General features: G+C 46.8%; 2 protein-coding genes across 8 annotated transcripts in view; one reads left to right on the top strand and one right to left on the bottom strand.

Annotated features, from left to right (window-relative positions):
- The first annotated feature begins 5,557 nt into the window (after positions 1–5,557).
- prr35 (proline rich 35) lies at positions 5,558–10,546 on the top strand. The gene is made up of 4 exons (XM_057047830.1): positions 5,558–5,854; positions 6,297–6,332; positions 7,822–9,316; positions 9,441–10,546. Exons 3-4 carry the CDS (start codon positions 7,932–7,934, stop codon positions 10,222–10,224), a joined length of 2,169 nt encoding a protein of 722 aa, XP_056903810.1. The 5' UTR covers positions 5,558–5,854; positions 6,297–6,332; positions 7,822–7,931; the 3' UTR covers positions 10,225–10,546.
- A 944-nt stretch (positions 10,547–11,490) lies between these two features.
- si:ch73-103b11.2 (protein outspread) overlaps positions 11,491–13,000 on the bottom strand; it is a 39,048-nt gene continuing 37,538 nt past the window's right edge. For all 7 annotated transcript variants that reach the window (XR_008952743.1, XM_057047778.1, XM_057047787.1 and 4 more), the window contains one exon: positions 11,491–12,793. Coding sequence is in view for 6 of the 7 variants with exons in the window: in XM_057047778.1 (XP_056903758.1) it covers positions 12,722–12,793 (72 nt within the window). In the remaining variant the exon portion in view is untranslated. The remainder of the gene's footprint in view (positions 12,794–13,000) is intronic.

Genomic DNA, 13,000 nt, shown 5'->3' with positions numbered 1-13,000 from the left:
CAGGTGACACCCACAGGTGCCTTGGCGAGAGAGAGCCCGCCTCCTGCGGGCAGGCGTGAGTGTGCGTGTGTGTGCGGATAGGTGGGGGGGGGGGGGGGGCAGCTGGCAGAGGGCAGAGAATGAAATGATAAACGGAGAAATGTCCGACTCAGACACCAGCTGCTTCCTGTCAGCGACACACAGCTCGAGCCTCCGTGGCTGAAAGACCGACACCTCTGACAGACTGATGTGTGCTAATCAGAGGGTGCAGTTTAGTCTCAGTTCAAAAGAACCTTTTTACTGATATTTTTTTTTTCATTTTTTTGCTAAATAAAATAAGTTTTGGATAAATAAAGTGAGTGTGGACAACCATAAAAACAGCTCTCTTCCGCTGTCTGTCTACTTACATTTTGAGCAAGACAGGATAGGGTTAGAGGTCAGGGTTAGTGGTTGGGGTTTAAGTTTAGGGTTGTGGGTTGCAGCTCATTTTTACTCATTTGCAGAACTGGCAGGTGGGTGAGTGGGAAGTAAATCAGTTTTTCAATAAATAACTTGGCAAAGGAATAGATTAATATACTACATCATATGAGGATGGATAACGCTAGATTAAGATGGTTTAGGGTTAGGGTGATCTTAAAGTTAGGGTAATGGATGGGGTTAGGGTTAGCATTGGGGTTAGGGTTAGCATTGGGGTTAGGGTTAGCATTGGGGTTAGGGTTAGCATTGGGGTTAGGGTTAGCATTAGGGTTAGGGTTAGCATTAGGGTTAGGGTTAGGGTGATCTTGTTCTAACCCTTTAACAGGAAGAAACCTTGGGCAGACCAGGCTCATGTAGGGGGACCCTCCTGCTGATGGCCGGCTGGGTAAAGAGAGAGGAGAAGGGGGAGGGCAGGTAGAGGAGAGAATAGGCAGAGATCATAGAAATACATTAATAATACAAGCTGCTGGTATAAGAGTAGAGTGGGTCAGCAGGGTCAGAGGTCAGCAGATCAGCATGCAGCTATAATGGTGGCTAGACCTGTAAATGGATGGGGGGGGCAGAGAAACTATACAAGAAGTAACATCATCAATGATCTACTCTGAGAGGAGAGGAGAGAGGAGAGGAGAGGAGAGGAGAGGAGAGAGAGGAGAGGAGAGGAGAGGAGAGGAGAGGAGAGGTAGCCATGACCCAGCAGGGTGACAGAGGTCTTATTAATATAAATAAATATAAAAAGGGCTAGTTAAGGTTTATTCAAAAACAGTAATTATCAGAGGGGGTGTGTGGTTTTAACAATGGTCTTTGAGACCGTTTGGTGTTGTAACTAGTTTGGCAATCCCCACCTCTCCGCTCTCTTCCTCTGTTCCCGTGTCCAGCAGTTATTACTCTCAGGGTTAGGATAAGGGTTAGAGTTAGGGTTAGGAGAAGGGTTGGGGTCAGGATGAAGAATAGGGATGTGTTTAGGGTTAGGATAATTGTTAGAATTAGGAGAAGGGTTAGAAGGAGAGGTAGGGTTGGGGTTAGGGGAAGGGGTTGGGTCAAGGTCAGAGATGGAGTACAGTGGTGGGGAAATGTGTGCTGTGGTTGGGTGGTCAGAGCGAGCAGGAGTGAGAGAGGCCAGCGTGCTGTTCTTGATGCTTGGTAGGAAGCGTTTGGAGTGCTGTCTCATGGGCAGGCTGTGGAAAAGTGTAGTCGTGGCATTGTGGAAGTCAGTTAAATCGGAGCAGCTCCGGTGAAACCGATTGGTTTAAGATTTGACTGTGGCTTTGAAAGTATGTTTTGGGTGGTAACTAGATTTATGGAGAAGGGCGTGGGTGTCTGTGGGTTTGAAGTAAACTTTTGTCGGGTTGGGTTTCGGGTTGTGTGTTGTAGATCATTTGCACTTGTCATTTCCAGCAGGTGTGGGTGAGTAGGAAGGCTGCAGCCTGTTCCCGAGACGCTCCAGGTTCAGGTCCTGGCCCCAGCAGCTGCATCCAGAGGAGCTGTGCAATATTGCCGGCTGCATTAGCAAACAGTTATTTTTAAAGAGATAACTTGGTAAAGGAGAAGTTGAATTTTTTAGACTGCACTAGAATTTTAGTGTTAGGGCAGCGGTTCTGTTCAGGGTCAGGGTTGTTGAAGTGAAGTTTAAGGCTTTAGTCGACAATATCTGTGTCATTTGATTGGAAGCAAGGTCTCAGGGGTGCAGCCTTTTCTATTTTATTGCATATTTCGAATCCAATTTTGTTTTTGATGTTGAATTTTTCCACACTCAAAGTTTTATATTTTATAGATATTCATAAATGTTATCAAGGCAAAAACTAATAATAATAAATCTGGGATACAAACATGAATTAAATTCAAATTTAAACTGATGACCTGAGCTCTCTCCGGTGAAGGACTCAGTCATGACTTCACATCTGCCCTTTCCAGACATCAGGGCGCTGTACCGTCAGAGCTGCGTTTTCACCTTGGACCACAGCCAGTGTGTGTTTCACACTCTGGTGTATAATTGTGCAAGCTCATTTAGTGTGAAGCTGAAAATGTCTCATTGTGCGCTCCCAGCTCCGTTCCCTGACATACTGCGAGGGCAGGTGGCCTCTGAAAAGGACACTTGTCCGTTTTGACGTAAACATGCGGAAACTGAGTCTGATGGCTTCAAAGATGCCGGTGACCTTTAAAAGGAATCATTTTGCAAATGACACGTGTCTGTTTGATTAGAGACTTGGGAAGATTGAGGCCACTCTCCTGCATAGATATGACAGTCCGCGCCGAGTGCATTAATATACCCCGGAGTCTGGACGATGAGGTCATCTGTTATCCAACAACAGTGACTTTTTATCGAAACTTCCACAGAATCTTCTCACATAAGAGCAAGGATGTAACTGGCTTGTTGACCCGAACAAAAGTCTACCGAGAAATTTTCAAAGTCTGAAAATGCAAAACGGTGGAGGAAAGCCCGCGCTAAAGTGTCCTTGAGCAAAACACAGAAGCTCCAACGGCTTTAAAGAGCCATGAATTAGAATTTCTAAAATGCCTCAAAACATAAATAAGCTCGGTTATACACAGAGCTGCCACGATGACATCAGCCAGGTATTAGCATGTTAAAGAACATTATGAAGATTATACTGATAATCTGCAGCTATAAAAACACCACGATGATGAAGAGGGCTTTAATTCTTTTTACCGAGGCTATGTGATAACAGCGTGTTTAAAGCTGAGAACGGCATTGAAGTTCTCCTTTGAAAACAGGAGAGTGGAGCGAGTGGAGGGTGGGGGGTGTGTGTGAATAATTGATAGTGGCTGAGAGCGATATGAGTTTAGTTAATGTGCCCAGCAGCACAGGCTAAGAGATGAGCTGTTAGCTATTCCACCTCAGGCCTAAAACTCAGGCAGTGGAAAGAGTTGGATTAGAGGTCGCCACTGAGTCATCCGTCTTTGGATTTTTGCGTCGCGCCATTTACTCCATCTTATCGGCTGGTGGGCGCGTGTGTCGTCTTCATTTGCATGCGTTTGGTTGTGTGTGTGTGTGTGTTTGGAAGCGTCTGCACAGCTGTATCTCCCCCGGTGGCAGTGTTGCTGCGGCCCTCGGGTTTCTGTCTCTGACTGGTAATGGAGTGCTCCTGTCAGCCTCCCCACATGCCGCTCCATAAGGACGCTCCGCTCTGAGTTCTGTGCACACGTGCAAATGTTAGCTTATGCTGATTTCGAAACTGAGCACTGCTCAGCAAGCCCGCTCGACAGTCAGGCTCTCATTCGGTGCCACATTTCAGGCTAAATCTCCACATGTGCTCTGCTGTGTCTCCACATTAGGTTCAGGCACCGGCCCGACCGATGCTTGTGGAGTTTCCTCTCTATGCGGCCGTGCGGAGGACTTTGGATGGCTGGGATGAAGGTCTGTTTATATGTGTGGTTTCTGGAGTGGGTCTGCCTTTGTTCCACCAGCGGTAACAGATAATGAAATGGAAAATGTGCAAGAATGATTATCACGGCACTCAGCGTGTAGCTCCGAAAAGGTGCACAAGGGATGGTGTCACCAGGGATCACTTGGTCAAACCTGTGGCGACACTTTTTCAGACTGAAACACGTGATGCCTGGAATCCAAAATCTGAATCCTCCCTAACTAGAACAGATTTGGGTCCTGATGCCAAAGAAGCTTAAAGTGGTTTTAGCTCTGAAAAAGTCGGCCCTCATTTAGCTAAGTTAACAGGAAACACTGACACCATCTCCCAAGTGTCTCTGTACAATAACTGACAGCATCTCCCAGGTGCCCACGCTTTAGGAAGCAGAGGACGCTCTTCTCCATCCTCTTCTTCCATCCTCCTGATTTTCCAGACATTCTCTTCCCCCTGCTGTCACATTTGGTACAGATGGTTAGGCTCTATGGAGCAGCCTGTCAGTTTCCGTTTGGCCGCTTCGATGTGACAGCGGCTCTGATGGCTCATGAAGGGTCCCTGACGTCCCCAGCACATTCCTCAAAGAGGTTCGCATGCGCGCTTCTCACCCTGCCGAAGGAAGGAAAGGAAGATCCCGGAGACCACCCAAAAGCCTGGCAGTGGAGGAACGGAGGGAGAAACTGGGGAGTTTAGATGTAGAAGTGTTAGCTGAAAGATGGTGGGGCATCAGTGGGAGGAGTCAGGAGGACATGGGGGGATAGAGGTGTACTTGAGACCAACCCTTGGGGTTCCCACTGAGGACTCTGGTTATAGGAAGAAGAGCAGAGGTCTTCTGGCATGACTGATTGCAGATGTGCTGCAGGTAGAGGAAGACGTGAACAGCTGATCGTGGCTGGTGTTGAACAGACTCGAGGTGGTCCACCTGATGCACCTCATCTTCCAAAGCCTGAGCTCTTCCAAGCCCCCGAGACAGTGGAGGGTGAGGAGGAAGAGGAATGAAAGGGCCCTGTGATGGCCTTCACATCCATGTGGATGACTGACGTTATCAGAGGGTTGTGAGGAGGAACAGGAGCCAGTCACAATTCCATCAGCACCTGCTGGTGAGGCTCCAGTTGCATAGAGAAAATATGCGATCAGTTATTGGCCCATAATGAAGTTCTGAGTTTCTAATGATCACTGACACTTCACGTTTAGCTTAAAATGATCAGATTATGGTGGGTTTCATTTTCATTAAAATACTTGCGGAGGGAGCAAAAACATCTGCATCAGGCAAACAGGAAGAGGAAGCGATGCCAGACATCTAAAAAAATACAGCACTACTCAAAAATCTGACCTGTGTCCCCCCCATTATTCATAATGATATAAAACAACATGCACGCGTCCACGCTCGCCTTATCTAAGCCTTTTCCACCGCCAGGTCACGTGACTACATGCTACATTTTATCTAAATAAGGCAAATAAACATTATCAGTAATATTACACTCGCTGGTCAAAATCCTAAAAACAAACCTTAGAGAAATAAGTCAAACTCTTCACCCTGATCAAAGACTTATTATAGGAATATAGAATAAAAAAATAGTACCGCAGTGACAGAAAAAAAGAATGTGTTTAATAAACGAGTGTAACATGATCTAAAAGGCTGAACTAAGAATGTTTAGAGCGACCGGAGGCTCCAGAAGTGACTTCAGGATTGAACCGTTTCCCCTCCGTCACCAGCAGAAACTGTTCAGCTCCATCCCGGCTCCAGGATCAAGACCACCGTTTGAGGATTCAGGGTGGGAGGAGGAGGAGGAGGAGGTGGGAGGGGGTAGAGGGGGGGGGCTCCTGTATTGTAGCGCCTCCGGGCAATGCTCCCAGTCAATATATATCTCCACACTCGCTCCTGCGCTCCTGTTTGGAGCAGGACGCGCCGCGGAGGACTGACACTCATCCACTCTCTCTCTCTCTCCCTCTCTCACACACACAGACACACGCACACGCGCAAACACACGCTCGTTCGTTCGCCGGGACGGGACGCTCTGCAGGTACCGATGAATATATTCTGTTCTACTTTTTGTTTTTAAGCGGCTGCTGGAACAAAATCGGCATTTGCCGCAAATACAATGATTATATTTCAAATATAAGTAGAGGCCTGTTGAAAAGTGCTGCGCTTGCAAAGCCGGATTAAATATCTTCAAACACGCACATTAATTTAACGACCTTTAAAATACAATTGTGAGTTCGCTAGTTTCGTCAAATTAATGAGATTTGTCTAAATCATAAAGTGTAATTTATCCATTCAGATTTAATCTTGAATGGATTTGATTATTTTGTTTACATATAATTATTTTTAAATTCACAATAAAAATCAATTTGACTTGATTTTACTGTGTGGAAATATTGAATCATCTGCATTAAATTAGCTGGATATTTTTGTATCGTAAAGTGAGCAAAGGAAATCATTCGTAATCTCTTTCTTTTTTCCAGAAAACCTAGCTCATCGCCTCGGCAACCAGACTACAGGTAAAATATTTACTATAACAGCATGACTTTAAACAGCAAGTTAGCATATATGCTGCAGACAGAGTCCTGATTGGCTGCCAGTGGTGCCTTTGCTGTTGTCTGTAAGTTATCGATGAACCTCCTGAATTCCAACAATAAATATTAAAGCGGTCGGTTTGTTTTCAGCCATAAAAGCTTAAAACAAGGCCTCAGGGTTTGAATATGGGGCAACTAGGGGGGAGCAAAGTGTCTGTATAGCGGTGAGGGGATAACAGTGGCCAGGAGAGGGAAAAAACCTACTGTAAAAATGATTTTTATTGATTGGGCCATAGCAGCAGCTGTTAGGCTCCATTATGAGCTCAAAGCCCAGATCAGAGCCCGGAGGTGCCTACGGGAGCCAATCAAATGGTCAGCCAGGAAACAAGGCAGCTCTTGGGGGTCCAGTTGGCAGATCGGATGGCGATAGCCTGCTACCCTGTTAGTCTTTGAACATAAGCCATCGCGCTGCTGCTTTTCCATCGATGAGGCCGTCTAATCGCTCAGGATAGCCAAACATTTATCACCCCTCTTTGTTCCAACATCCCCCATTTCAGTCAAGTGTGACAGTGAAAAAAGTTTTATTCCACTTTGGTTTGGACCCTGAACGTCACAGACTTTCATCAGTGAGGGGCCCTGAGGGTAGTGACAAAATAAAAGCCTCAAAGCAGAGGCTTTTAAATTGGGGAGTGCGCTTCTCCTTCACATCTTCTTCCACTGCAGGGTTCCCCCAACGGCCTGGCTTAAAGTAGCAAAACATCACAAGCTTCTGTGATTTAATAGATGAAAAGAGCATTTATTTTAGGGCATTTGCGTTGATTTTAGGGAATTAGAGAAGAGATGAAAATGAATTAACTTATAGAGCGATGAAGAGGAGCGGGGCATCATTTGATTCAGGGAAAAGATATAGAACATCATGTAGCATCATTCGTTTCTTCTTTATCATAATTCACTCTCTCAGAGATGAGATGGAGGGCAGAACAGCTGAACTTAGGCACAGGCCTTGACCCATATCCCAGATCAGGCGCTAATGATGCCCTATAGGCACGACGCCAGTCTCTCATTAAGAGCCAGGCCTCGAACCCCGAACTCAGCCCGGCTGCTTTCTGCCCTCAGCCGGCCTCCGAGGGTCCGGCCCCTAAACTCCATTGAGGGTCCCGCTGCACAGGTGCAGTCGCATTCTCCCGCCAGCCTGGCCACGCTGGCGGCCGACGCTGCAGTGGAACTAATGAGCAGTGGCAGGTACATTGAGAGCAGACCAGCCCGGGACCCCCTGCAGTCACGTTAGAGGCAGCACTCAGTTCAGGCAGACAACAAATGTGCTCTGATCCACATATGTGCATAATGATACTGTTCATTCTCCCCTCCGGCGCCTACAGAACTTTATTCTGTAAACTTTTCTTCATCTTTTGTGCTCCATCCTGGTGTGTCTGGTTCATCTTTCCCCTGATTTGTTCTGCTTGTGCACCTCCAGATCTTCGTCCGGTCACCAAATTCACTGCCGAGTGAAATGAATCCCGGCACAAAGAGCCACTCTTGAGCTGAAATCGACTGTTTGACGTGCCGGATCTCACCCCTTCAATCATGTCCAAGGACGATACGTGTAAAGTGACATCTGCCAGCAAGCACAAGGAGCGCAAGCCCAAGAAGCCTCACTACATCCCCCGACCGTGGGGGAAACCCTACAACTACAAATGCTTCCAGTGTCCCTTCACCTGCATGGAGAAGTCTCACCTGTACAACCACATGAAGTACAGCCTGTGCAAGAACTCGCTTTCTCTGCTCATCGAGTCGGACTGGCCGTATAAAAAAGGAAACCTTCTGCATCCGGAGCAGCTGCGACCTTTTCAGCCGACCCACGGCCTCCGTGTTGTGGGGAGAGACGGGCTGGAACAGCTGAGCGGCACCGAGGAGAGACAGAAGCTGCAGCAGGTCGCAGAAGAGGAAGGAGAGCAGAAGGGACAGGGACTGGAGGATGAGGAAGAGGCAGGTGGAGGAGAAGGAGCGGAGGTCCCTGGGCTGACGAAGGAGAGCTCTGGTCTCACCAGTGGAGACAAAGCAGAAAACCCGATGAAGAAGGCCAAACCGCTGGAGTCTGAGCTCCTGGTGGCGGACATGCTGTCTCTGGAGGATCAGCTTCTGCAAGCACGATCGGTTGAGGTCGAAGCTCAGCTCAAACACTACAAGACATGTCTGACAGCACCCAGCGTGCTGTCGGAACAGTGGCGGTTGTTAAACTCCAGCCACAAAAAGGCCAAAAATGAGGGCGCCCAGTCCCGAGTGAGCGGCTCAATTCCCTGCTACCCTCCCCCGCCAGGCCTGATGGACTACCAGGACCAAACCGGACTCAACCTGTCAATGCTTGGGGTGGGCTACCCCGTCGGCCCCAGTCTGTTCTCCTACATGAATTCTACCATTCCCGCGGCCACCGCTGGTGTCGCGGCACAGTCCCAGATCACCCAGTTTCCCTTCCTGGCATCGGCCGCCCAGCTGATGCACCCGGCCTCCAGCTCCCATCCCGACAGAGCCCTCATCCCCCCACGCCTCTACTACCCCTTCATGTGCGAGCATACGTTCAGACCAGCCTCTGGCCAGAGCGACGCCGGCAAAGCGCTGAAAACGTCCCAGAACAGCCTCGAAGTAAATTCCCTCTCTGGTTTCCAGCCCAAAGTGAATTTGTGGAAAGTGCCTGCTTTGCGACCCGGAGCTGCCGTGGTGTCGCCTGGCGGCTGGGCGTCACCTCAGAGAGACTCCCCCGACCAGGGCTACAGGGTGGAGGCTAAGCTGCACGCTATCGCAAAGGAAGGTAAAGCAAGTTGGGGCCTCAAGAGGTCAGGCGCCCTGCTGGGGATCCACGAGGCCCCTGTGGAGAAGAAGCAGGCTGTGAGTTTAACTTTGGACCTTCTGAAAAACATTCAGAGCGTATCAACACTTAACATGGCGGCAGACAAGCTTCTCTACCACGACAGGTAAAGACAGTTTCAATATGAGAAAGCTTTTATTGTTTAAATGTGCATAAGGAAAATATTGAATGTGTGTATTTTGGTTACTATATATATAAAAAGGTGAATTACTATTTCCTCTCACCCTCAGTCTGAAGGACCCTCATCTTCAGGCACGACCCAGCGAACTGTGGTACAACGACCGAGTCCCCAGCCCCAACAGTGAGACGTCGTCCCTCTCTGCCTGCGGGGGTCCCAACAGCCAAGAATCGGCTCCAGAGGCAGTTGGGGAGGGGGCCTCAGAGTCCGTGGCTGCTCTCCTCTCTGACCTCTCAAAGGCCTTGCAGGAGTACCAGGACGCTGAGCGCAAAATCTCCCACCTGGAGAAGGAAGACCTTCCAGCCCAGAGGCACCTGTGGGAGCACCTGAGCAAAATCCGCAGTGAGCTCTCCCACATCCACCAGGCGCTGGAACGTACAGGGCGCAGCAGCGACGGCCCCCTCGACCTGTCAGTGAAGAGGGGCTCCTCAGATCCGGGAGGTGACCTCGGCATGACAGAGGTAGGAGGCCTGAAAGACAACAGCGCAGAGACGGATGAAGAGGAAGAGGAGGAGTTACTGGAGGAAAAAAGGCAGGATGAGGAGAGGGCCATGAGGACGTCGTTGGAGAGCCGCAAGCAGTCGCTCGACATGCTGATCAAGATGAGCCAGGTGGGGAACGCAGAGCTTCTCACCCCCGGTGGTCCCAGCACCAGAAGCGGATCTGCGGAGGCTCTGTGGCCCAACAGGACCACCAAATGTGAGGCAGACTCCAGCGTGCTGCTCTGCCCGGACGGACGCTCCATGGTGTTCACAGACATCCCCTCCTCTGTCAAAAACGCCAAGAGACCCCCTTCCATCCAGCGACTGGAGGTCCAGTGTCCCGCGAGCCCGTAAACAAGAGGAGGAAACCACGTGACTCATCACAAACATGTGTCTGACTGCACCAAAACACATTTTGCACCCTGGAAAACCCACAGACTGAAAAGGTTTCAGAAACGGCCCTCAGATATTGATTGTTGCAGACATATTCCCATTAAACTGTAACATCGGCACAAATGGTATTGACAATCTTTTATCTGATCCTGTATATATAAATCATGTAAGTAAAATGGTTTTTATAAGATGTCCTGTTTGACTGCACTTCATGATGAATTGTATTATAAATGCTGTTATTTGTTTCAATAAAAAAGTAAAAACTACGTTTATACAAGTGAAAGAATGAAATTCTGAAAATGGATCAGTGACAAAACTGATTTTTGTGAGGTGGTTTATTTCAACTCAATCAGTTAAAGAATATTTATAAGGAAAACCGTTCAAATAATTCTAATTCATTTACATTTTTAAATGATTTTAAATAATTTTGTTTTAAAACAATTTGGTTGGTTTTTAGATTTAATTTTTTGTTGAGAACCAAACGTGCTGATAGTGACCTGAACAAGATATTTAAGATTATTCCAGCAGGTAAAAATAAAGAACGTTTCAGTGCTCACCCGGCGCACCAGCCCCCCCTGCTGGCCACTCTTCATATCACATGTTCTGTTACATGTAGCTGTGGAGCTACTCTCACTTTCATTATATCGATACACTAAATGGCACAAAATTCCAAGACAGAATAATTTTGGATGATATTGGGCTTCGGTCAGTTAGGTACCAACGCATCATTAATCCTTCATTAATGGCGACAGTAGCACCTTTTGGTCTTTTGATGTCAGGCTGATCCAAAGGTCACAGACCACCACCGGGGTCACCTGTAATTCTGCTTACAGTTTTATAAGGTCAAGGCCTCGAGCACCTCAGACTGACCACAGGACCCCCGTCCCCCCAGGCCTGGCACTTCTGAGGCAAAGGTTAGCTGCCACAACCAGAGGAGGCCGCCGGAGATATTCACCCTGCAGGGCTCAAAATGACGGTTCAGACCACGGAAGGAACGCGGGCGGTCCAGAGAACCGCGGCCATTCTGACACACTCCGTAGAAACGCCAGGTTAATAGCGCCCCCATGTGGACATAATATATTCAAACTCGACGTGTTTGCGTCTGTAATTCATTTGTTTTGACGCTTAAAACGTTTAAAATGTCGCAAACTGGCTAAACACGGGTAAATAATGAACCTTTAATGGACAACCGAGCAACATTACAATTTCAATTAAAGTATGCCAACATTTCCAAACACTTCATTTATTCGACGTGATACATTCAAATGAAAATAAAAAATATTCATACATTTCATATAGAGCTAGTGAGCAAAGTACGAGTTTAAAATAAAACACAGAAGTTTTCCGTATGGCATATATATGTACACAAGGCGTGGTTTGAATACTATACAGTGTGTATCCATAGCTGCACAGGTTTCATGTTGTTAAATATTCTTCACTCAGTTGAGGCACGACTAGATTCAGTGAGAGGTCAGGGAACGGGGCCAAGTGCTTCAAGACTGCCGTTTACAGTAAAACGTTTCATCACCAAACTCGCAAAGCAAAGCTTATTAGTGTGAGTTCCCACTAAAGCATAAAATGAGGCAACATTCTGCAATTCATGGCATGCAAACTTCTAAATATTGAGATGAAATGTCTCACACCAAGTCAAAACTGAGCAAACAAATATTTCAGAATATAAGGATCTTTAAAACAACACTCTAGCATCACCAACAAAGTCACAAATGTTTACTAAATATCGAAAAAAGCCGGGAAGTTTGGTTGGACTGCAAGAGTTGAATAAACCCATTTGAGTCGGGTAAGAAAAGAAATTAGTCTAGCTCCCTCAAGTAGTCATAAGTGTGCACCCTCCCGTTTTATAAAACTCTCATACACAAGCAAATTAAGCATCACATTAATTTTCCACTATCAAACCATAGTTGTCATACAGCAGATGCCTCAACTAAAAAATTTTAAAGTGTATACACACACATACATGTGTGTATACACACGTGTATGTGTGTGTATATCCCTCTCTCTCTCCATCCAGTAGTTATGTACAACACGACTGGTGCAACAACAAACACATTACAAATTAATATAGAAACTACAATAATAAAATACAGCAGATAATTCAATTCATATTGGGAAAAAAATATATATACTTTTTTCTTTTCTTTTTTAAATCATACTGTGTATTGCTATCTGTTTTGGCATTGAAGAATAAAACGGCTGTCACGTACCATTTTCAGCTTATATGACACATCTCCACTATGGACAGATTACATATTTTTAAAGAATTCTTACACAGGTTGTATTAAATAAAACATTTCATTTAAAATCATCTGTAGCCTGAAAGCAGCCAGCGCAGGTTTAACAGCAACCTTAATGGGTTTTTAGCTTCAGAGTCTGAGAGCAGCAGTGCTGCAGCAATCCAGTCACCAAGCAACGCCGCGGAGGAGAAACTGATTCTTCGGGTTCAGATCTTTTTGGAATCTTTTGCCTCAAATAGTTTCATGCGCTCCTGCACAGTCAGTCCCTCCTTCAGGCTCTGTTGAAGAGAAGACATGGGGTTTATTTGAGAGGTTATTCCACAACACAGAGGACACAGCAGCTTCTGGTTAGATGAGACTCTAACCCTTCAGACCCACGATCATCTCCAACATACAGAGCTGGGAAAACGTGTTTGCCTCCTTCCACATTTATTTATTTTTTGTTTACCTATTTGTCACACTTACGAGACAAAGTTCAATACAAA

The sequence above is a fragment of the Takifugu flavidus genome, chromosome 1 (assembly GCF_003711565.1).
Source record: "Takifugu flavidus isolate HTHZ2018 chromosome 1, ASM371156v2, whole genome shotgun sequence".
Taxonomy (NCBI): Eukaryota; Metazoa; Chordata; class Actinopteri; order Tetraodontiformes; family Tetraodontidae; genus Takifugu; species Takifugu flavidus.
This window is presented reverse-complemented; position numbering and strand designations above follow the sequence as displayed.

Coding starts and splice junctions, on each gene's coding strand:
- prr35 (XM_057047830.1), top strand. CDS start 7,932: ATGTCCAAGGACGATACGTGTAAAGTGACATCTGCCAGCAAGCACAAG. Junction 9,317..9,440: donor AAGCTTCTCTACCACGACAG/GTAAAGACAGTT, acceptor TCTCACCCTCAG/TCTGAAGGACCCTCATCTTC.